We start from the raw sequence: 23010 nt of genomic DNA, 5'->3' as shown, positions 1-23010 counted from the left end.
TAAGATTGTAAAAAAAATCCTGTTTTGAAGAACTTCATTCCTGGCCCCTTTTAATGGGCGCCTCCATAACACATGGAAAAATAAATAACACGGCACTGGGGCATGCCCACACACATCTGAATTTCCTCCAAGGAAAATGCCTCTTGACAGTTTCATCTCCAGGCCTTTCAGTGAGGTTATCATAGAATCTCAGGGTTGGAAGGGACCTCAGGAGGTCATCTAGTCCAACTCCCTGCTCAAAGCAGGACCAATCCCCTTTTACTTATACTCCCCAAAGTTCATTGTCTGAACTCACAGAAAGGGTAACCACCAGTGGCTTATTTTTCCTGCATGCTGCTTCCCTATGGACTACACATCTCTTTTTTGATTTGGTATATACAGGTGACGCTTCCTCCCGCCCTTCCGTGATAGAGATGAAAAGTCACAGGAGAGAAATAAAAGCTTCTATGGTCAGGTAGAAAAATCCATTTTTAAAAAGAACCTATTGTTCCTGTGAATCTCAGTCCCCTTTCTTGCTTTCTTTGATTGGGCTGTCGATGGTTCCGTACTGCATTCCACACTACTATTTACATGCTGTTTGCTTGAAGTCGCTGGCAAATTCACTCCTGCACTGAATCCTCTCTAGGCCAGAGTTGTTTTTAAAGACATTGTGCAGGCTAATGAATACTCTAGCGATGAGTTGCAAATGTTGTTTTAATTGAATCTTTGAAGCCAAAAGAGGGGGGAGGGGTCCATTAAAGAAATTGTTTTAATACGGCAATTGGCAATCAGATAATGCAGTCTCGTCTACATTTATTAATAAGGCCTAGTCAGCTGTGAGAGAAAAGAGCAGAAAACAAGCCAGATTTCCTACTCCGGTGCTGTTTTAGGGCCAGTTACATCTCTCAAAACAAAAATAAATTCTTAAGTGGCCCTGAGAATTCTTGTTAGCCATCCAAACCCTGCACTGTAAACAAAATTAGCCTGAACAGAAAAGAAGTGAGATACTCTAGGGCCTTTTCTTGAAGGATACCGGGGCATGTTTTTAAAAGAATCCACCCACACAGAGAAAAGGGGGATCACCAAAGCGATGTGAATTTTAACGATTCTAGACAAGCAATGGGAAGCTATGTTACAAAGAGAGACATTAATAAAACATGGGTATGGGCTTGATTCTGCTTAATAAGCAGAGCTGACAATGCACACCCTGTAGATGTAATTTACATAGAGTGGAAAGTAGATACAATGCTAAAGGTGGTGTTAAATGTAAAATTGAAACTCAACAGTACATCCTTACTGGGATTGCTGCTCTCATATCAAAGGGTGAGTTAGACTAAGACAGAGCTGGAAGTTGTCTTTTTTCCACAACTATTGACGTGTGATTATTTGTTTTTAAAGTGGCATTACATTTTGAATATCTTAATTGTGGTGCGTTTGTTTTCAGTGGCTGTGCAGGGACGTGTAGCTCAGGATATGTGCATAGTAAAATGGTGATATATGTCTAATGCCTGAATCTGCAGAACATAGATTATGATTTTGGAAGCCTGTATGAAGAACAAGCTGGATATTCGGTTAGCAATCCCGAAGGCAATATTATTGCACTTCGCTTAGGAGAGATGCCGGTAACCTCACTGATGACCTACTTAGATCGCCCTGTTTAGGAGGTGAGGGAATGCAGTTCTGGATCTCCTCTCTGCCCCAAACGACAAAGCCCTGCAATTCAGGCAGGACTTAATTGTTAACCTTGGCACGGAGGAAGCGAGAGCTTATTCATGTCGTGAACAAAACCTTTAAAATGCTAATACTGAGCCCAGTCCTGCAAACGCTTACCCTGGGTGAGCGCTTCATGCATTGTCCACTGACCTCAGTGGGAGCAGTCCACTAGTAAGTCCTATAGGCCTGATGCTCGTTATGGTGGTGGGGAATCAGAACCGAGGCTTGGTAACGTGTGCAGGATTGAGCCCGTGGTTTCCAAATACAAATTCCAAACAGGCTGTCTCATTACAGAGGGCACTGAAAGAACCCTTCAGCGTGGTCTGAAACCCTTTCTCTGCCTCAGTTTGAATCCACGTGCTTCTGTTCCTAATTGTTTAAAGCCCTTATCACATGTACATGGGAAGCCTTCCAGACTGGGGGAAAAATAAGTGTGTGTGTTTAAGGGAAAGTGATCTGATTGGGCCAGGCACTCAGTGACTCTGCTCAAACTGGACCAGGTTTGCTTCTCATTGAAGACAACGGGAAGACTCCCATTGAGCAGGATGGGATGGAGGAAGTCATGGCCCACTCCCCTCAGAAAGGAGAAGCTGGTACTCCAGAGGAGGAAGGTGTTTGCAGCCAGCCGAAGGTCTTTGCCCAGTTTGAGGCTGAGATAAGAGTTCTCCTCCCATATGGGGGTTGGCACCCAAAATCTCCCACTGACTCAGGGGAGCTGCTCCGTCCTACCCCTCTTGCTGACCAGAATGGCTCTGCAGTATTGGGGTGGCTTCTGACTGACTTTCCCCAATCCGTGCAAGTCATTATTATCATCATCTATAGGGCTGCATGGTGCTTTACGGATATGTATGGGAGCACCCTTGCTCCCAGGACTTTGCAGCCTGGAAGTGTGACCTGAGAGGTAGAGACTATCCACAGTTTCCACTGCCCGCCCCGATCGGTTTCCAGGCATAGGCTCTAAGAGCTGCAAGGTGAAAGGCAGCAGATGGTGGTGATACTACACAGAGTTTTACAAGTTCTCTTTTTATTTAACAGACTGCACAGGCAATTAGATCTTGGAGAAATGCTTCTTGCTTGGGGTGCCTTCCTTTGTAGAGGCACTGCCAATCGCCTGTGCAAGTCTGGTACCTGTAGGATTGTCTCTGATGAGGATCATTCTTGGTACTGAGCTGCTGCACGCAGGAAGTTAACTACACATGCAAAAACTGGATGTCAAAACAGGACAAGTAATTCTGTCATTTCAAAAGTCAGGGACGAAAGCACTCAGCATTCTGTTCAGAGGGACTTGCAAGCCCTAGGCTGGGCTCTGTGGGGGACAGGAGAACTCTTTCTTGGGAAGGTATCAGGTGGGTTCCTCTGAAGATGCAGCTTCGGATAGGCGTTGGCAGTTCAAGCTCTAGGTACCTGCTCGCAAAGAGCTTTTTTTTATGCTGGGTCTGTGCCGTGGGCTGCAACATTGTGCGATGCCAAGTGAAATCATGCGGAAGAGGTGCCAGGGCTCCGAGCTGCCAGGGGCCCAGTCTTGGCACATATCAGACACTGGCTCCCGCCCGCGGCTCCGGGCTCCAGCGCCCGGCAGGGGGAGGCACACGGCGCTAGGTCAATGTGAAGTAACAGGAGCACCCAGGGCGCTGGTGTTAGTCTGCGCCTAGTTCCCCTCTGCCCCCAGGGCGCTGTAGGAAACAGCGGGGGGGGGATGAGTCTAGCCACGCCCGGGTCCCGGGGAGAAGTAGAGTAACCCCCCCCACACACACCCACCCCGGGGGGGGGCCGGAGCCGCGGCTGGGCTGCAGTTCCCTGGCTCTGCCGGGCGCTTTCTCATCCAAACCTCGAGCACGTAGGATTGCGTAGAGCCGGAGAGGCGAGGAAGGAGGCTGCGAGTCTCCCAGCGCCGGGAAGCGCCCGGCCCCCGGGCTGCGGAGAACCCCGCCAGGCGGGGGCTCGCCCCGACCCCTCCCGGAGCGGGCAGCGCCGCCGCCGGCCGAGCACTCGCCGCTCAGCTCATGCATGGCCGGGGGATGCCGGCGGGCGGCGGGCGAGCCCCGGCCACACGCGCCTAGGGCGGGCATGCGGAGCGCCCCGAGCCCGGCCGCCGCACAGCGCGTCCGGGGCAGTTCGCGGCGGGACCGGCCGGCGGTGAGGCGGGGAAGCCCCGGGGCCGCCTGCAGTCGGAGCCTGCTGTAGCCGGCGGATCCTTAGAGCAACGGAGTGAGCAGGCGACGCCCCAGCGGCTGGGCAGCAGGGCTCGCCCGGCCCGGGACCGGCTGCCGGAGGAGAGGCGGCGCGGAGCGCAGCGGGGTTTTCAGCCCCTTCCCTCCGTGCATTGCACCGAGCGGCGCGGGGCGGAGACATGCCCGGGCTCTGCCCGTGACAGGGGCCCAGGCGGGTCCCCGCGGGCCGGGGGAGCGCAGCGCAGCGGGGACCGGGACCGGGACCGGGGCGTGCGGCTCCGCGCCTGCCCTGAGAGGAGCCTGCAGCGGGGATTTGTTCTGACCACGGAGCCAGGCCAGCTCGGGCCGCTTCCCGCCCCGTCCCGTCGGGCAAAGCTCGCCGTGGGCTCGGCTCCGCCGGGGATGGACTGACGCGCCCGGCCGGTGCCCAGGAGCTGCAGCCCGGCCAGCGGCAGCGGGGCGCGGGGGGGATCCGCACCGAGGGACCCGCTGCCCCAGCCTGGCTCAGCCCGCGGGACTTGCTCTTCCGGAGACCCGCCTGCGACCGCCCGGCCCGGCCCGGCTCCGCGGTACCCGCCGCCCGGGGGCTCGATGGGGGGCGCAGGGTTGGGCGCGGGCCCCCTGCCCCTGACCGGCTGAGGAGCTCTGGGGCGCAGAGCGGAGAAGCCCCCCAGCCCCGCCCCGGATTCCGCCCCCCCGGGGGCCCCTCACCGCGGCCTCCAGCCCCCCCGGACGCTCCCGCGCTGGCCGGGCCGATGAGCGGCCATGGCCGCGGCTATCGCCAGCTCGCTGATCCGGCAGAAGCGGCAGGCCCGGGAGTCCAACAGCGAGCGGGTGACCACGTCCAAGCGCCGCTCCAGCCCCAGCAAGGACGGGCGCTCCCTGTGCGAGAGACACGTGCTCGGCGTCTTCAGCAAAGTGCGCTTCTGCAGCGGCAGGAAACGGCCGGTTCGCCGGAGACCAGGTCAGTGACCCCGGCCCAGCGGCGGGGGCTGGCCCGGGCAGCGCGTTCAGCTCCTCCCCTGCAGCCTCTCTCCCTCCGCGCCGGTCCCCTGCCCTGCCCATCTCCCCGGCCCGCTCTGTGGCAAACTTCAGACCCCGGGGCCAAATCCCTCCTGGTCCCTTTCCCTGGGGTGAATTGGGCTCAGCACCTGCTCCCGGGGCTCTTCCACCCCAGGGGGTTCTGGACCCTCCCCGCCCAGCTGTTGCAGGCCAGCCCCCACATTCCAGAGCTTGCCTGCTCCAGAGTTGGGACCGGTTAATTGTCAGCAATAGCAGCAGCTGCCTGGAGACCCCCCTTCTTCCACCAAGCCAGTGCCCTAGTTAGGGGAAGGCTTTAGCATGACAAATGAGCGGCCCCATCCATGGGAAAATTCTCCCCCTGGAGCAGCCAGACTGGAAGGAGAGACACTTTGCACTCCAGACCCACAGCTTTGATTTCTTCCCTCTGACTCTGGTTCAGCTGTTGGTTAGCACTTAACTATTCCCGGGGTCCTCGCAGGGGTTTGTATTATAGATCTGCATTGGCCTGTGGCCAATAACCGCTATGTAGCTGTCTGGGAAAAGTGGTGAAATTGAGCCCTTTAGATACCCAGCAATTCAGTCTCTTGTAGTTTAACCTAGTGTTGTGTTTCCCCCTCGACCGTAGATACGTATTGGCTTTTAACAGCGTGTTCTTGTTTCCTCCCTCCTGACAAGGAACTCTATAAATCCAGGGCAATTAAAATTGTGCCACTTGATAAGCAGATCCAGGAGGTGCTACTTCTCGAGTGGAGCTGCCTTGTGAATCCCACTAGCATGTGATTAGTTTAGAGACCGTCCAGATGGCAGCTGCACTAACGAATGTGGAATACTCACAGATCCCAGTGGGTGAGAGAGGGTCTCTCCTGTGGTCCTGCAGTTTCCTTGTGCCCCATGTCTGTGCCATGTGGACTGGAAGCAGGTGTGATCCACTAGAAAACTTCTGAGTTTTCAGTGCACGTTGCCTGCATTTCCAAAGTGAAGACGCCCAAGTGCAGTTCAGTTTCTACAGGGCCCTCAGCTCCCATTGATAGTTGTGGGAACTCTGTGCCTTGCAGAATTGGGCCCTAACAGGTTTATCTGTAGAAAACAGTTATCGTCTCTTTCCTTTTCCCATGTACATTACATAGATTGTTACAATCCACCATGCTCCCTTGCCACGGTACAGGCCACACACCCATCAGCCACAGGTTAGAAAACACTGAGTCTTGGTTAGCGTAGCTCCTTGGGACATCAGTAACCTGCTGATCTTGTTAATCCTCACGGATTCGTTGTTCACTGAGAGATTCCTTGTTCCTTTTTTGCCCAACTAGAGTCAGACAGACAGAACTAGCTAGGACCTTCAGTGTAGCTGTTGCCTGCATGGGCAGTGCATTGAGGAATTCAGTCCATTATCTAGTCAGGACTGGAAAGGAATGGGGGGAGAGCCTATCGAGGAGGAAGGCCGGGCATTATTATTGTCCACAAAGAAGAAAAAATGAATCAGTTGAATCATGACAGCCAGCAGCAACTCACATGCCATGGGGCTGAGACTATATTTAGCTGGTGGACTGGTTCTGCACTTGCAACACCCAGACAGAAGCCGGGTTCTGTTACTGTCTTTGGAAAAGGTTGCTGAGGAGGGAATAGAGCTGAAATAGAGCGCGACCCCAAGGTTTGCTAGCATAAAGTAGTGATAGGAACGGAATAGCAATGGTCTGCGTGCATCACCGTGACACAGGCCCAGCTTGTTGTTCTCATTCATTAGTTGTAGGAGCGCTAGCCATGCCCAGCACGCCAGGGTGCTAGGTCCCGGCACCAAGATAGTCCCCAAAAGCTCAGACTTTTTCCTTAGGGAATGACTCTTGGTAGGGGTGGAATATAAATTGGGAATCTGTTCCCAGCAGCTCCTGCAGGCACAAGCAAACTCCCCCTCCCCCACATCAGAGAGGCCAAGAACTGACCACCATGACGACTGACCGGGTGTGTAGCCTCCAAAGACAGCCCCTTCTGGTTAAGGTGAAGGCACGTTATCATACAGTATCACCAAGTTTACACCGTCAGGTGTGTGTGTGGGGGGGATCGAACTAAGATACGCTATTCTCGTAGCTGAAGTTGCGTATCTGAAGTCGACGTATCTTAGATAGAATTAAAATAACTTACTTCGTGTCCTTCCGGCGCGCCATGACTCCCCTGTCGATTTTGCTTCCGCCTTTCGCCGAGCTGGAGTTCAGCAGTTGACGGGAGAGTGATTGGGGATTGATTTATCGCGTCTACGATCCCTGATAGATGGATCGCTACCCGCCAATCCGGCAGGTAGTATAGACGTACCCTCAGGAAGCCTGCACTGCTGCTAATCCTGCATCCATTGAGCCCTTTAGATACCCAGCAATTCAGTCTCTTGTAGCTTAACCTAGTGGTGTGTTTCCTGCAGGGTTCCAAGCACCGCCCTGGAGTGCTGAGTGCCCCCAAATTCCATGGACTTCAGTGCTGGTTGAAGGTGCTAAGTAGCTTGCAGAACCAGTCCCACAGAAAACAATGAAGCTTTTATCTTTGATTTAAGTGGGGGAAGGAAGGGACCCTGTATAAAAATAGAGCAATACAGTGTAGAGGGCTGTCAATCATTTGCCTTTCACTTGCACTACATTCAGTATGCAGGTTTGAAGAAGCAGGCGATGTTAAACACCCTTTAACAGTCTATTTTCATTCACGTTATTCCAGATTTTGTAAATAGATGGTTCTTCATATTGCATATTATGTTCCTGGACTCAGGGGTGCATGTACCAGAACTCTGTCCACTGAGTTTGCTGCTAATGAGAGCACCTCGTTTAGGAGTTTATTAATGCTGGAAGGAGTTATTCATTGCAGAGTTTCTCTTGTGCATGGACGAAGATATGCAAATAAATGAAAACAGGTTTAAAAGGAAAGTGCACAAATGGTGTGTGACCTATGAACCCCCATGATTACATTTCCTTACTGATTTGCTGGCTCAGCAGCGTATAAGTTACTGAAAGCAGTGTCAGGAAACACTCACTTTCAATAGGGTTAAAATCTTTGGTGGAAATGGTACGTTGCTAGGGAAATTTCAGCTACTTTCTTAGCCAGCCCTTTGCTTTACTGCTCTACTGAATAAGGGCCAAATGCGTAGCATTTACACAGTGTTTTTCAACAATCGTGAGTGCTCAATACACTTTACAAGGCGGAGATGATTCTCCCTATTTTGTAGATGGGGACACTGAGGCACAGAGCTGCTGGATGACTTGTCCAAGGGCACAGAGAGACCTAATTTTGTGACTCTCATCCCAGTGCTCTCTTCTCTGGGCCACGCAGCTCTCTGTATTCTGTGACACTGAAATCAAGAGGGGTTTGGAGTGGGTCATGTTCAAAGGATGCTCTAACAGAAAAAGTAACCCCAATGGTGACTATATTTCCTTTGTTTTGAACAGTATTTTCAAAGAGTTGGTGCATTTTCAGCCTCGAAGGCATGAAAGTTTGTAACACCCAGCGCAAGCAGTAGCTATAAATAGATGAGGTAGTAAATGTATGTGTGTAAACAGCATTCTGCAGTGCTGTGCACTTTGTGCCATAATCTGCACCCTATGCCAAGTGGGCTTGTAATGCCAGCGCTTGTGTGAGGGGAGATTCCAATCAGATGGCACGTTACGCTCACTTCGCACCAGGTGTGAACGGCGACCCAAGGCACCAAGCAGTGGAGAATCGGGCCCATACAGTGGCAGTCTGTAGCCAAAGATAGCAGTGGATAACGAGAAGAATAAAGAGGGAGTGCAGAAAAAATTCCACTCTGTTGACCCTAGTAAAATAGGCCTTAACTTGTAAAACCAGCACTTGTTTGGTGTGGCTTTTCAGTGGGCAATGACAACTCTCCGTGCAGCCTTTATGGTCTATATTGTGTGTGCGCGCACACAGGCTCTTAGGGTGTGAGAACAGAGAGGGCTATGCTGAGCTGCAAACGTGGAGACACAAGCTTATTCCTGGTGTCTGGAGTTAATACAACCCATCAGCAGCAATTGTACAGATGTCCTACAACATTCCAACCTTTGGCAGTTTCCTCCAGCATGCAAAGCCACTTCTCTGTGTTTGGCCTCACAGAGAGGACACCTGCAAAAAGAGAACAAATATATCGTATAAAACAATGCAAGGTGCACCTAGGAAAGCTTAAACCTTCTGATTTTGTTTCTGGGGTGGGGCACTAAGCTGGAAAGATAATTTAAGGGAAATGACTGTAGAGGGTGTTTTTGCAGCATGAGTTCGAGAGAACATGCTGAAGAAGAAGAGAAACCCAAAGCTTAACGCAGAGGACTAGACAAAGCAGCTTTTCTGTGATCTCTACGACGTTGACAAGCAGTTGCATCAATTAGCATCCCCTTCACATGCGAGGTAGGGCACCCCATTACTCACTTCCCCTCTTTATCTTTTTTCTACTTCAGTCCTACCCTGAGAGAGAGTCCTGGGCCAGAGGGCACATGCAGCCAGTGGCCATGACCTCACCCCGGGTCCTTCACAGAGACCTGCGATGGCACTGGGCTCTGCAGTATATAAGCATTTGCCACGTCTCCTCCTGCGGACTCTCCGTGGCCTGCCTCTAGTGCAGCAGAACAAGTGAGCTGCATCGGGTGTTCTGGGGGCCTCTCACACTGGAGGGAAAAGGGAGAGGCGTCAGGCAGCACATCCATGGAAGTCAATGGGAATGTTGCCCGAGTGCAGACTGCTGGATGGGACCCACAGCACCCATTCTATCCTGAAACTGCATGGCCATATCAGACTATTTTCAGCGTCCTCCCTACTCTCTTTGGCCTCACCGTTCATGAGCTTCCAGCTCCAAAGGCTTAGCTCACGGTGCTCTCGCCAGTCGCCTTCGCCTTGCAAAGACAAACCAAATGCTGCTTTTACTTCTTAACGTGTACCTTGCTGTCATTCAGGCAGGGAACCTTCGGCTGTTAAAGCTCTCAAGGTTTTTTGTAACGTGAAGGAAATGGTTCATTTGTAGGGACACCGGCTGCGTTGGTGGACATTGTAAGGGGATGCGGGAATAGCTGCCACCAGGGCAGGCGATCCTGTACCTTTCACCAGTTGCCACCTTCACCTAGAAATGTTTTAAAAACACTATACCCCCCAAAAAGCCAAAGGAAGGAGCAGTAGCCCCTTTTGTGCTTTGGGTCATTCTCTGCAGCCGCAGGAAATGAACTGGTTCCTCTTCCCAGGCACTGCCACCCTGCCCTCTGCTGTACCTGCCTCTCAATCCGTCTGGGGGCTCTGCCCCCAGGGGTTAGTGCACAGGGCATCACCAAGGAGCAGTGCTTGGGACACAGAGCTCTGTCAGAAACACCTCCTGGCTGCAGCGCCTCTGCATCATGGCTTCCCAATCTGCCGCTGATCTCGCCACGGCTTGCAGGGCTGCCTTTCCTTGCCCGCTGCCCCTGCGTGCCAGCACATGTTTCTTTCAGAGAGCTGCCTGTCTGTCTGTCTGCCCCCTCTGGAATCTGCCATTCCCCACACATTGCACCAGCCTTGCCCTGGTCCCCCTAGGGACTGTGGTTGGCTTGCAAGGGGAGTACAGGACTTACTAGGGAAGCAGCATGATCCAGTGAATGGGGCATGGAGATGGGCAACTCCGAGACCCAGGGGTGTTCCTGGTTCTTCCATGAGCTTGCTGGGTTAAGTCTGCTTTGGTCAAGTCACTTCTGCTCTCAGTTCCCACCTCTGTAAATTGTGTGGATGGGTGACCAGTCAGCTTAACTTCTGTATCAGAAAGATTATGGAGCAAATAATTAAGCAGTCAGTTTGCAAACATCTAGAAGATAATAAAGTGATAAGAAACAGTCATCATGGATTTGTCAAGAACAAATCTTATCAAACCCAACCTGATAGCTTTCTTTGACAGGGTACCAAGACTTGTGGATAGGGGGAAGCAGTAGATGTGATATATCTTGACTTTAGTAAGGCTTTTGATGCTGTCTCACATGACCTTCTCTTAAACAAACTAGGGAAATGCAACCTAGATGGAGCTACTACAAGGTGAGAGTATAGCAGGTTGGAAAACTGTTCCCAGAGAGTAGTTATCAGTGGTTCACAATCATGTTGGAAGGGCGTAACGAGTGGGATCCCGCAGGGATCGGTTCTGGGTCTGGTTCTGTTCAATACCTTCATCAATGATTTAGATAATGGCACACAGAGAACACTTATAAAGTTTGCAGACGATACCAAGCTGGGAGGGGTTGCAAGTGATCTGGAGGACAGGATTAAAATTCCAAATGATCTGGACAAACTGGAGAAATGGTCTGAAGTAAATAGGATGAAATTCAATCAGGACAAATGCAAAGTCCTCCAGTTAGGAAGGAACAATCAGTTGCACACATACACAATGGGAAATGACTGCCTAGAAAAGAGCACTGCGGAAAAGAATCTGGGGGTCATAGTGGATCACAAGCTAAATATGAGTCAACAGTGTAACACTGTTATAAAAAAGGCAAACATCATTCTGGGATGTATTAGCCGGAGTATTGTAAGCAAGACACTAGAAGTAATTCTTCCGCTCTATTCTGCGCTGATTAGGCCTCAACTGGAGTATTGTGTCCAGTTCTGGATGCCACATTTCAGGAAGGGTGTGGGCAAATTGGAGAACGTCCAGAGAAGAGCAACAAAAGTGATTCCAGGTCTAGAAAACATGACCTGTGAGGGAAGATTGAAAAATTGGGTTTGTTTAGTCAGGAAAAGAGAAGACTGAGAGGGGACATGATAACAGTTTTCAAGTGTCATGGGATGTGTCTCATTCTCCACTTCCTGTCCTTGGTGGCTGGTAGCACTGCTGTGCTCTGTTAAACAGCTGCTGTGTTTTACCCTAGCGGTGACTGCCTGTGAGTGGCTGGTGAAATATACAGAAAGATGCGATATCAGCACATGCTAACACTCCTCCATTTCCCAGCGGAAAGCTGAAACTTAGAGGGTGCAAATGGTGGTCATGGTAACTAGAAAAAGCTGTTGCCTTCCAACAGTCAGGCGTGAAATATGTAAGTACCTCAGTTTGAAATGCAAGGGGGGAAAAGTCAGGTCCTGGGGTTAATAGAACCTGCTCATGTTAGTTCTGTTTATCTAGACTAACATACTTTGCAAGGCCCTCCCTGCCCGAAGCACAAATAGCTTCTTTGCTCAGCAGTTCCCTTCCACAGCATTGGGGCTGCCATCAAAATACATTCTCGTCACCTCCCAGAGTGCAGCTCTTTGCAAAAGGTCAAGTAATATGGGATTAGTGAGACCAAAACCAAGCTGCAGACCGACACTCCGTTTTTTTTTTTGCCCAGAAAATTGTAAAAACAGGTTGAAATTAGCCAAAGGCGACAGATCTCCCTGTCGTCAAAGGATTGCTCATGGAACAAGCCCTGCCCACTGGTGCACACAGCGCTCCTGGCACTGGCAGAGCTGTTGGAGAGGGAGAGTCGTGGGTAGGGGTGTGTGAGTTATGGAACAGTAGCTAAGCTGGGGCGGGCTCCGAGTTCCTGCTGAGAATTCTTTCCCAGGTGTCTGCCTGCTGGGTTTTGCCCATGTGCTCAGGGTCTAACCGATCACCAGATTTGGGGTCAGGAGGGAATATTCCCCCGAGTTAGATTGACAGAGACCCTGGCGGGGGGTTCACCTTCCTCTGCAGCATGGGGACGAGTCACTTGCAGGTTTAAACTAGTGTAAAGGTGGATTCTTTGTAACTTGAAGTCTTTAAACCATGACTTGAGGGATTCAGTGCCTCGGCCAGAGGTTAGGGGTCTATTACAGGTTCCATGGCCTGCAATGGGCAGGAGGTCAGACTAGACGATCATGATCCCTTCTGGTCTTAAAGTCTAAGAGACCCAATCCTGCAGCTGAATCGGCACAGGCTGCTCCTTAGACTGCAGGATCAGGGCCTTAGTCAGTGAGGCCAGTGGTTCTCAGCCAGGCGTACGTGTACCCTTGGGGGTGCACAGAGTTCTTCCAGGGGCTACATCAACTCATCTAGAGATTTGCCTAGTTTTACAATAGACTCCATAAAAAGCACTAGCGAAGTCATTACAAACTAAAATTTCATACAGTGACTTGTTTATACTGCTCTGTATACTACACACTGAAATGTAAGTACAATATTTATATTCCAACTCATTTATTTTATAATTATGTGATCAACATGAGAAAGCAAGCCACTTGTCAGTAACAGTGTGCTGGGACACATGTGTATTTTTAGGTCTGATTTTGTAAGCAAGCCATTTTTAAGTGAGGTGAAACTTGGGGGTACAGACGAATCAGACTCCTGAAAGGGGCACAGTCGTCTGGAAAGGTTGAGAGCCACTGAGTTAGGAGACCCTATTTCAGAAACGCTGTGATGAAAACAATTCTCGATTTTTTTGACATTCACACCCATCGTCTGATGAGAGATGTCAGATACTTAAGAGGATTCTCTGTGGCGATGAGTAGAAGGGCTCGCAAGTCATGGTGCTATACACACCAGTGCACTGATTGCTCTTTTATTTTGGTTTTGTTCTTTTAAATATAGGTAACTCTCTGCTTTCGTTTTACTTCATTTCCTTAATCCCTGAGCCCACCCTCTCCACTTCCGTCGTCTTAAAAATACAGTGATCTGTGCAAATAAATGGTTTTAAAGTGTTGCGGTTATTTCTTCGGAGTAAATTGTATTTATCAAATACAATAATTTGTGTTATTCTTAGGAGGGGAAATGGGTTTCAATAATAGGAAAGAATGATTTGCCCAACCCTAGCGTAAGAGTTTCCCGGATCTCAGATTTTATCAGGTTTAGTGTCCGAGTTCTGTTCCTAGGTACAGGTTTTGTTCTCAATTCAGACGGTTTTTAGCACAGGCTGGACTGATTCCATCATCCTTATCACAGATCCCCACTCTGTGCGCTGTATCTTCCTCGCTCTCTAGTGGGAGGCAGTGCGGCCCTGGGGGCAGATTAACAAATAGTCAGGGCTCTGTTCCCAGTTTGCTGCATCAGTAGGAGTTGTGGCTGCTCAGCAGCTTCTGAAAATCAGCCCCCCGTATTTCAAGCTAGGTGGTTCAACCCAGAGACAAAAGCATGATTTAAAAGATAGGCTGTAACCCTTCGGTGCCTCAGTTTCCCCATTAGTAAACTAGGGATAACACTGCTTCCTCATCTTCATCCAAGTGTTTTGAGAAACACAGATGGAAAAATGCTATTGGGAGAAGACATGTTACCATTTTATTTAGTTTAGAGCTTACAAAAGAAATGTGGAACCTAAGTTTTGCCCTCTAGTACATTCCTTCCAGTACATTTAGGTTCCTATATTCCTTAGGTTCCTAAGGGTGGCAAGGAATCATGGGGAGATGTGAATGATGGTTGTGGTTCCGAGTGCATCGTTTGTCACTTACCTCATGAATTACTGGAGGCCTTCCATGTTTTCTGACGGGCTCCGCCCGGTTCTCTTTTGTATTATTTTTCGTGTTGTTGTAGCCATGTTGGTCCCTGGATATTCGAGAGACAAGGTGGGCAAGGTGGGTTCTGTTGGTGGAAGGTAGACGTTTACAAGATAGTGCCTCCCCAGCTTGTTTCTCTCATGTTATTCTCCAGCTGTTTTGTGTTTTAATGATTTCATTTCCCCGCAGCAGAAGGCTGATGTGGCCAGTTCAGGGGAGTTGGGTTTTATTTGTTTGCGTGCGTACTGGTGGCTTCTGCAGTATTGCAGGCTTGCAGAACTGCTGAGGGAAGTGGAGAGACTTCGAGTCTGGGAGCAGCACAACTCCCAGCCTGGCAAGGTGGGGAGTGGCTTGGATTATCTGTCATTGCCGTGTGCGCTCTGGCATCCTCGAGGCGGCCAACAGTGGAAGTGAGAGGTGAGGGGTCCAGGTGGGGGAGGCATGGCTTGAATCCCTCCCAACACGGAGCTCAGAAGGGTTGTGAAGTCACTGATCTCCCGGGAGGAGTCAACCTGCCACCCAGCTCTTCAAGACACGGGTGTACCCAGGCTGCGTTAGGGCAGCAAAGCCGTTCCCTCGTGACCTGTGTGGGGTCAGTGGCTGCAGGTGGGGGTGGGGGTGGGGAGAGGACAGAGCCCTAGCTCCTCCCTCAACCAGCCAGGCGCAAAGGAAGCCGCATCCTGAAATTTCACCACCAGAGCAAGAGGGGACGGGCGAAGGAATCCTGACTGTCTGAGTCATAATTCCTTCCCGGCTCTCTTCCTAGGCTAGCACAGCTACGGGCCGTCCCTCAGCCTGGTCTGAGCCCATGGCTTGGTCTGGCCCTGGGGTGAGCTCTTTGGCGCAGGGCCTGCCTCCTTGCTAGACATATGTACAGCACCTGACACGGCAGGGTCCAGATCCCAGTGCAGGGCCTCTCTAGGCGCTGCTGTAAGATGAATAGATTGATTGATTTTGCCACTCTCGTTTCGTCCTTGCTTTACACTCCGTGGGATGGGGTCTCGGTGCTGTGGTGGGGAGGGCCGGAGAAGTCCCGAGACGGAGAGTGTAAACTCACTGAAGTTGCAGTTGGGATGAACGTGGCCTGGTGAGCAGCCCCCGAAAGCAGCTTTGTTCTTGTTCAGTTCGTGGGGTCCCACTCCTACCTGCAGGAAGTGCGGTCTGGGGGGTGGCCCCATCCGTAAGACCTACGCCATCGTTTGTTTCCATCTTGGTGTATGGGCGGAGATTCGGCCGCATTGCTCAGTGGGTCAGGAATAGGTGCAGAGTAACCCTGGAAAGAAAGAGTGTTTGTAGAGCACGCAGCCACCTGTTCCCCACGTTTATGGGGTGTGTGCTACCTACTCATGTCAGAAGCCAAGGCATTGCCTCTGCCAGGAGGTTACTGTTCTGATAGCCTGAGGAGCTTCCGCTGGAATTTCTCCTGGCTCTTTCATTCACCTCTCCCAGAAGTCAGGTCTGATTTTGACTCTCTTTGCTGTGAAGAGGGTCATTCTAAGCTGACCCGGCCCTGCTGGCTCATGCATGGGTCCTGGCTGCTGTCAGGGAGTATCGGGCTTGGTTTCTGCCCCGGGGATGATGCACACTCGTGTGGGTGGAGCAGCCTGCACTTTACAGTGCAGTGAAAAGTTTTAGTGCTGACGAAACGTGCCAGAGACTTGAGCCATATTCAGAGGGTGGCCAAACTGAAATCAGTCCTGTCACGCCGATGTAACTGACCGCAGAGTTAGGCCCTCGGTCTGCCTCTTACTCTGCCAAAAGGCAGCGTAAACTCCCTCCCACTGCCCCAGGGCTTTCCCCTTGATCTGCCTTACGGGGGACCGGGTGCTCAGTCTGAATGTTCATGCATTCCTCAGCCTCCGTGCTGAGCCTGCCCGGGGAGATGGAGGGAGTTGATGTCAGTGTCATGTTTTGGGTGCAGCCCAGACCAGTCAGGGGCTGTCTCACCGCTTGTCCTGTAACCTTTAAAATGCTCTGCTGTTGCTATTCCCTGGGTGGATGCTCCCAGCCAGCGTCCAAGCCTGCACTGCGTGTGTGTGTTCAGCAGCCCTGGTTCAGCAGTTCTGACCCCAGCAGCCTGCTTGTTAGATCGCAACCACACTCTGGTCTCCCCCAGCCTCGGTTACCACTGGCCAAGTGACCCCAGCACACCCCCAGGTCTGAACTTCCCCCAGATTTTCTGCCTGAACTGTCCTGCCCTCAGAGGAGTAAAAAGGTCAGTTGCTCCTTTAAAGAGACAAAAGCCCAGCAGCATGTTGCTTTAACCAGCACTAACAATCACTCCAGGGCAAACACAGCACTGGGCTGATTTGTAATAAACCGAGATTATTTCATCAAAAAGTGACAGGTTTTAAGTGAGTGCAAGTACCAGGGGTAAAGGCACAATGGCTACCAGCAAATAGAAGTAAAATGCCCTTCCTAGTGGCTAAGACATAACTCAACCAGCTACCACCTTGGTGCCGGGTAGATTTCTTACCAATCTTTTCCTTTCCAGCCATGGCTGACTTTCTCTCCGTCAGGACCTTGCACTTTTTAAGGACATAATTCCAGCACATATCCATAACTCTGTCAGCACCCAGTACATACATTCCAAGAGCATGTTAATGATCAGTCCCCAGGAACTTCAACCCACCTGGTTGAAAGACCCATCTTCCTCAGTTCGCAAAAGCTCTGTCCCCTTGGGTGTGTCCAGTGGTGGATGCCAAGATGGCTGCTTCTCTCTCCGAATCGTCACCAGGCTCAGGAGGGCCTCACGCTGCTCTTCCCTGCCTGTGGACTTCCCATCCCCCATATGCAAATGGGGCTTCCATTGTGTTTGGTCAGACCTTGCTTAATTTCACTGGAGAGGGTAGATAGCTGCCTTCTCTCCAGTGTGGGCGGAAACCCATTTCTCTCTTTGGTTGGTCACTGACTTTAAAGCATAATATCAGTGAGTAGCCATAATTTCTCCTCCAGTGTAAATTGTTACATTATACAATGGTAGTAATCTACGGTGTGTCATTAGCTTTCAAAAAAGACCTTACCTGATGCACTTTTATAATAGTCACATTGTATACAATCAGTTGAGTTAGTTGCTTAGCATTTGTGGTTCAGACCCCTGCAAGAGGCTATCTCCCTTACTCGCTAGGCTGATGGCTTTTATGTAAATGTACCTTCATTGCCACTGCCTGGCGACCCGGCTAGTCAGACAAACAAATACACGTTCCTTTGTCTAAGACAGACTGGGCTTATGCATTGCTTGCCAAACACTTTTAAAGGACATAATTCCAGCCGATATCCATACCTCTTTGTACGCACCCCGTACTAATGAGCTGTGAGCTTGCCAATGATAGCGTACGCGACACCGTTTAGATACAGATCAGGACAACAGTGTGTGTGAGGTGTAGTGAGTGTGTCAGGCCTGACAACCACTGCTGACATAGAGTAGTGACCCACCAGTGTATCACGGTTGGTTAGCAGGCTGGCTTGATTACATGGACATCTGTCCTCTAGGAACTGGCCTGAGCCGTTGGGCCTGCTTCTCCCCTGCCTTGCACCTTATGTGCAAAGTGGGTGAGACTTGGGCCCAGTTATAGGGTGGAGGTTGGGGAGAGGAGCCCTCTCCCTAGTCTGCAGAGCGGCTGCTCCCCAATGGCTGATGTATTCCAGAGGATTCACAAAGCCATGGATTCTCTGGCCCCGGCCATCCTTCAGCGCGTCCCAGCAGCACCCCTTCCTGTCCCATGTGTGCCGCCACACAGCTATCCCCGCAGAGCTGAGCTCCTCATTGCAGAGGGGCTGCATGTGGGCTGTGGGGCAAACCTCTAGCACGGCACAACCTCCCCACTTCCTGGGGAGCCTCTGCCCCTGCTGGGGATAGACCTGCCCTGAAGGGAATAAACGCTGTAGGAGACAGGCAGCATAGCACAAAGTCTCGTGTGTCCTGTCCCCTGTATGGCAGTGCAGGAAGACTGCTGCTCTGTGGGCCAAGGAGTGTTAATATTTTTCTTAATAGGCATCAGCATGGAATATAAAAGTTCCCTGGGATGTTCTTTGCCCTGTAAGGTACCCGTGTGCTCGAGTGACTCCCTGCCAGTAATGGAATGAGATTGCCAGGAGACGTCCTTTCGGTGCACCGAGCCCACGGCCCGCCTGTGTCAGGTAAAGCGCGCGGCGGCTTTCTGAAGCGTGTCCCATTGCTCAGTAAAGCAGAGGCTGGTCCTGCGAACTCAGGCTGTTGTTTTGTTTAATTACTATGGAGGCACCCGTCTGTAGTAGGGTTGGGTTGAGATTTGCAGCCAAAGTGGGTAAATGCATGTGTACAGTGGAGCCCTATTATACTGGAGTCATTTTCTTCTCGGAATAAATGCTCTGTAATTGGAGGCTGACAGTAGCCCTGCTATTGCTAAGTATCAGCAGGGGAGCCGTGTTAGTCTGGATCTGTAAAAAGCGACAGAGTCCTGTGGCACCTTACAGACTAACTGCATGGCCTTGCGTCTGACGCAGTGGGATTCCCCCCCCCGAAAGCTCATGCTCCAATACGTCTGTTACTCTATAAGGTGCCACAGGACTCTTTGTCGCTGCCATTGCTGGGAGCTGCCGTGAGCTGGGCCTTTAATTGGACAGAGAAAGGAGAGTTTCAAGGCGGCTGAGTTCAGCGGTCTGCTGTCTAACGTTACACTCCTCGAGAGTCTGTTTTGCTCACTTACAGCTCTCTGTCCTTCCCACACACACTGGTGATAAACTGCAGAGCTGTCGCATATCCAGGGGGCATGTGATGACTTCGCAGGCAGGTTTATGGGTCAGTTTAAGACCGCTGCACTATTAGGGAATGCCTGCTTGTGTCCATACACCATCATCACAGGCGTCCTCGTTTTCTCTGCCCACCTGATTAGACAGGGCCAGGTGCCCCCTTGCTCTCCCACCCGCCTGCCAGCTGTGCACCTGCGAACTTACACCACGTCCACGCTGCCACTCTTTGCAGGGGCCGGATGTGCGTGGGAGGCGTGTGCTTGCGAAAGCTGTTGCAGCACCAGTGTTAGAATTGCTGGAGGCCACTCTCAAGAGCTGGTACCTGCAATGCAGGGGGCATGTGTGCTGCAGATGTGCCTGGACACGTGTTCCCCTCACCCTCCCGGTACACGCTATAGACTGACAGGTCGTCACCACAGGCCCCCTGCTGCAGTGTCCTTCCAGGTAGGGGGCCCCTTTCTCAAGGATTGCTTCTACTCAGGACAGTTTTGTTTTCCTCTCCTCACTCCCACCGGGAGGGTTCTCCACCCTCCCTGACTCTGCAGTGGGGGTTGAGAGCACTCAGCACCTTGCAGCATCAACCCCTATTTGCAGGGACCTCGACCTCACAGTGAATGTGTTGTGAGGTGCAACGTCTCTGCCTGGTGTCAAGGTAGCTCCAACCTGATTCTCTGCATATTGTGCGGTCGCTCGCACCAGTGCAAAGCAGGTGCGGACCGCTCCCCTTTTGAGTTGGCAGCACCTTGCACGGGTGCGAACGGCTGCACAAGGTGCAGGGCCCGGGACCCCCGCACTAGCGCAGCTCCTGGTTCCTCGGTAGAAGTCCCCAGTTTTTGTGGTTCAGTAAAGCTTGCCGGTAAGTTGTGCTGTGGCTCCAGTGATGCTGATATATTGATTGAAACCAACCATTTACCACACCGTTAATCTCGACTCGCTGCTGAACCCAGCAGTTCCTGGAGTGGGAGAGAACAATTATCCTCTCTCTGTTTCCCGTCTCTCCCAGGGTTCGGTGCTGACGCCTGTCACCATAGCAATCTGCATTGCTTGCACTGACGGATTTTCTTGATATGCTAATATAAACGCTCACTAACGCTGTGGTTTGACACTAGCTTTTTCCAGGTGCGTGGCTGTTGTTTAGTTTTAACAAGTGTTCTGGAATCGTCACGTTTTAGGGGAGGGGAGGGTAAAAATGATTTCTGTGATGGCACTTTAAAGTTGCAGTTAATTTAAGTAAATTAGAAGCCGTTTATGCTCTGACTTGAATGGTAGTTTTGGTGTGTTAAGGAGCTGGGAGCTGCCTGGGTGAGTCATAAATCAACTGCCCCTTCTGACAGCTGCAGCCCGAATGGAGGAAAACGAGAATAATGGAATGTGTAAATTCCAGGCTAAAATGTTTAATTGCCACAAACAATTGTTTAAAAAATATTTTGGTGAGTTGTGCTCCCGAGATGTAGTACAGGTCTTGGAGAGTTTGCCGTCACATCCTCGGCAAAACTGTCCCATGGACACAAAGGATATTCAGCGTCCTCCCAGTGCCGATAAGCAGTGGAAATGCTCCCCTTTGCTGGATGAATGTTCTTTGCTGAGCAGCCAGTTTGAGGAAAGGCCAGTTTGAAATCCTGCATTTGGCATCTCTGATAACGTTGCTACATTTTCCCCTCCGCTGGGTTCAGACCCAGACTTTCAGCCAGAGCACTTTTGCTCTTGGTTCTTCGCTATTTTTCTAGACCAGAACTCAGTCTCCTATGAGAGCACACAGAGAGTCTCCCTCCTGTCTAACACTCTGCACTTTGCTGTACACAATGGCTGGCTGTGCACGGAGGCAGCAGAGTCCTTACGTATTTAAAGTTTTTAGTGCACAGAAAACAAAGGCTTAACAGTTTCATAGTCCAAGATGCAACACTTACAGAGTATGCTATCCAGGTGGTGTATTGAGGACACTGTTGGAATTGCAAGGTATCACTTTAAGAGTGTGTATGTGGGTGGAGGAGGAGCTGGGGCGGGGGAAACCAGCTTAAAGTAAGGTAGGGTGAGTTGAGCCTCTGCTTTTAGAGAGCAGCCTGCTTTGTCTCTTTTCTGTTTTGGAGTCTTGTTGCTCTGAATTCTAAGGAGTAAGTAGTGTTATGCTGCAGCCTCCCAGCAGATGTATTTATATGTTCTGTCTGCTTCTCAGCGTGTGTGTGCTATGAGCATAAATGCTCAGGACAGAGATGGCTTCACCCACCACTGAAATGCAGACACCTCGGGGCAGAATTTAGCAGCAGTTCTACACCAGCCAGAGGGGTTACTTAGTGATGGCAGCATCACGTACGAATCACCAAGACTCTTTGGGACCAGTGGTTCAAATCCCAGAAAAGGTGACTTAACTCTGCATCTTCCTGAGCTAGAAACTGACTTCCATGCAATTTACGGGGGGGCTGGGTGCCTCCTATAACCAGGGTCCTATCACCTCTGCTTGGATATTGGACCACTGGCGCCTGGTTCACCTCTTTCCCCCAAGGCCGTAGCATGGAGTAGTGAGGAGAGAAGCTGTCTGAGCTGGCAGGGAATGGGGTTCCTGGCACCGTGTCCTCTGTGATGGATGCTCAGCGTGAGCTCAGTTCCCCAGCATGGGCCCGCAGGGCTCAGATTAGTTAACCTTAAGGGCTCATATCAAGGGGCATCTGGTGTGCTGGGAGGACTGGGCTGAGCTGGTTTGGGGGCATTGGCAATGGAGAGATGTTCCTTGTCCCTGGAGTTATTCTCTTGTGTATGAGCTTGTCTTGTACCGATGGCTGTGGGCTGCAATTTGCTATCGTCAGCTGGGTGTTGTTATACAGTGGCCTGGTTGAGTGTCCTTCTCTTTGTATTAAACACAGTTATCTTCCTTATGTTTTCTAGTTCGGACAGTGCCCACCGTTCAGGTAGATTCTGTATTCAGCCTCGATTAATAGGGAAATCCAATATGTACAAATCAGAGATCCAGTGGCATTTTCCATCAGAGGAAGTGTTTGCCCCGGTGTCGCTGGTCACTGGTAGATGGGTTAGACAGACCAAGGCGTTGTTAGCTATGGCCATGGTGGGGGGCAAAGGGGACACCACAGACGATCCCTTTGGGGTTCTCCGCCAGCACTGCTGCGCTCTTGCACCTCTGCTTTTAGAGAACAGCCTGCTTTGTCTCTTTCTGTTTCGGGTTCTCGTGGGCACATGAAGTGAAGGATTCTGGCCAGCAGCTGGAGAGGAGTGCAAGGGGTGTATGTGGGGGGGGGAGGGTGCTGAGCTGTATGCGTCTGTAGAAGAGCAGCCAAAATACAGCCCTTAGTTTTGGTGTCCTAAAGCGTAGCAGCCCTACAGCACTGATAGCACACGGGCCAGAGTCTCCCTTCGCTCGCTGCACAGAAATCCCATCGCCTTCTCTGGGATTCCCATGCACACAGGAGGGCAGGGAACCCACAATATAGACTAATGCACTGGTAGGAAACTGAGAGCTGTGCAGGGCACTCAGCTGATCACGGGGCTCTGAGAACCAGCAGACAAGCTGGTGAGCGCCACGAGGCAGTGGGTGAGGGGTGGGGTTAAACGAGACCCGCAGCATTGACAGACTGCAGTGTTCTCGATGCTGGTGTAGGTGAAATGTCTTATCGAATGGGAGACCCCAGAGCTCTAGTGTGGTCTAGTGGGTAGGGGGCTGGGCTGGGAATGAGGAGACCTGGGTTCTGTTTCTGACTTGTTGGGGGATCTTGGGAAAGTCCCTTCCCCTCTCTGTGATCCTGTTTTTCCTCCTGCCCTTGGTGTCTCTTGACTAGTTTGAGTGTGAGCTTTTCGGAGTGGGACTCTGTGTGTGTGTGTGTGTGTGTGTGTGTGTACGACCCCTAGCACAATGGGCCTCCTGTCTTAGTGGGTGCTACTGTAATACCGCTACGTAATCACGGTGTGTCTGGAGGCAGCTGGGCCCCGGGCCTTGTGTTTACTCTCTGTATTAGAGCACCTCCCTTGCTCATTA

At 51.2% G+C, this 23010-nt stretch overlaps 1 protein-coding gene across 3 annotated transcripts in view; it reads left to right on the top strand.

Moving 5' to 3' along the window:
• The window catches only part of FGF12 (fibroblast growth factor 12), a 308035-nt gene that overhangs the window by 191764 nt on the left and 93261 nt on the right, over positions 1-23010 (top strand). Inside the window, exon 1 of one of the 3 annotated variants that reach the window (XM_045030776.1) lies at positions 4541-4827. The exons of the other annotated variants lie outside the window; for them this stretch is intronic. Coding sequence (XP_044886711.1) covers positions 4629-4827 — 199 coding nt within the window. The 5' untranslated portion in view covers positions 4541-4628. Of the gene's footprint in view, positions 1-4540; positions 4828-23010 lie in introns of those variants that run through there. 3 annotated transcript variants of the gene reach the window in all.

The sequence above is a fragment of the Mauremys mutica genome, chromosome 9 (assembly GCF_020497125.1).
Source record: "Mauremys mutica isolate MM-2020 ecotype Southern chromosome 9, ASM2049712v1, whole genome shotgun sequence".
NCBI lineage: Eukaryota > Metazoa > Chordata > Testudines > Geoemydidae > Mauremys > Mauremys mutica.
This window is presented reverse-complemented; position numbering and strand designations above follow the sequence as displayed.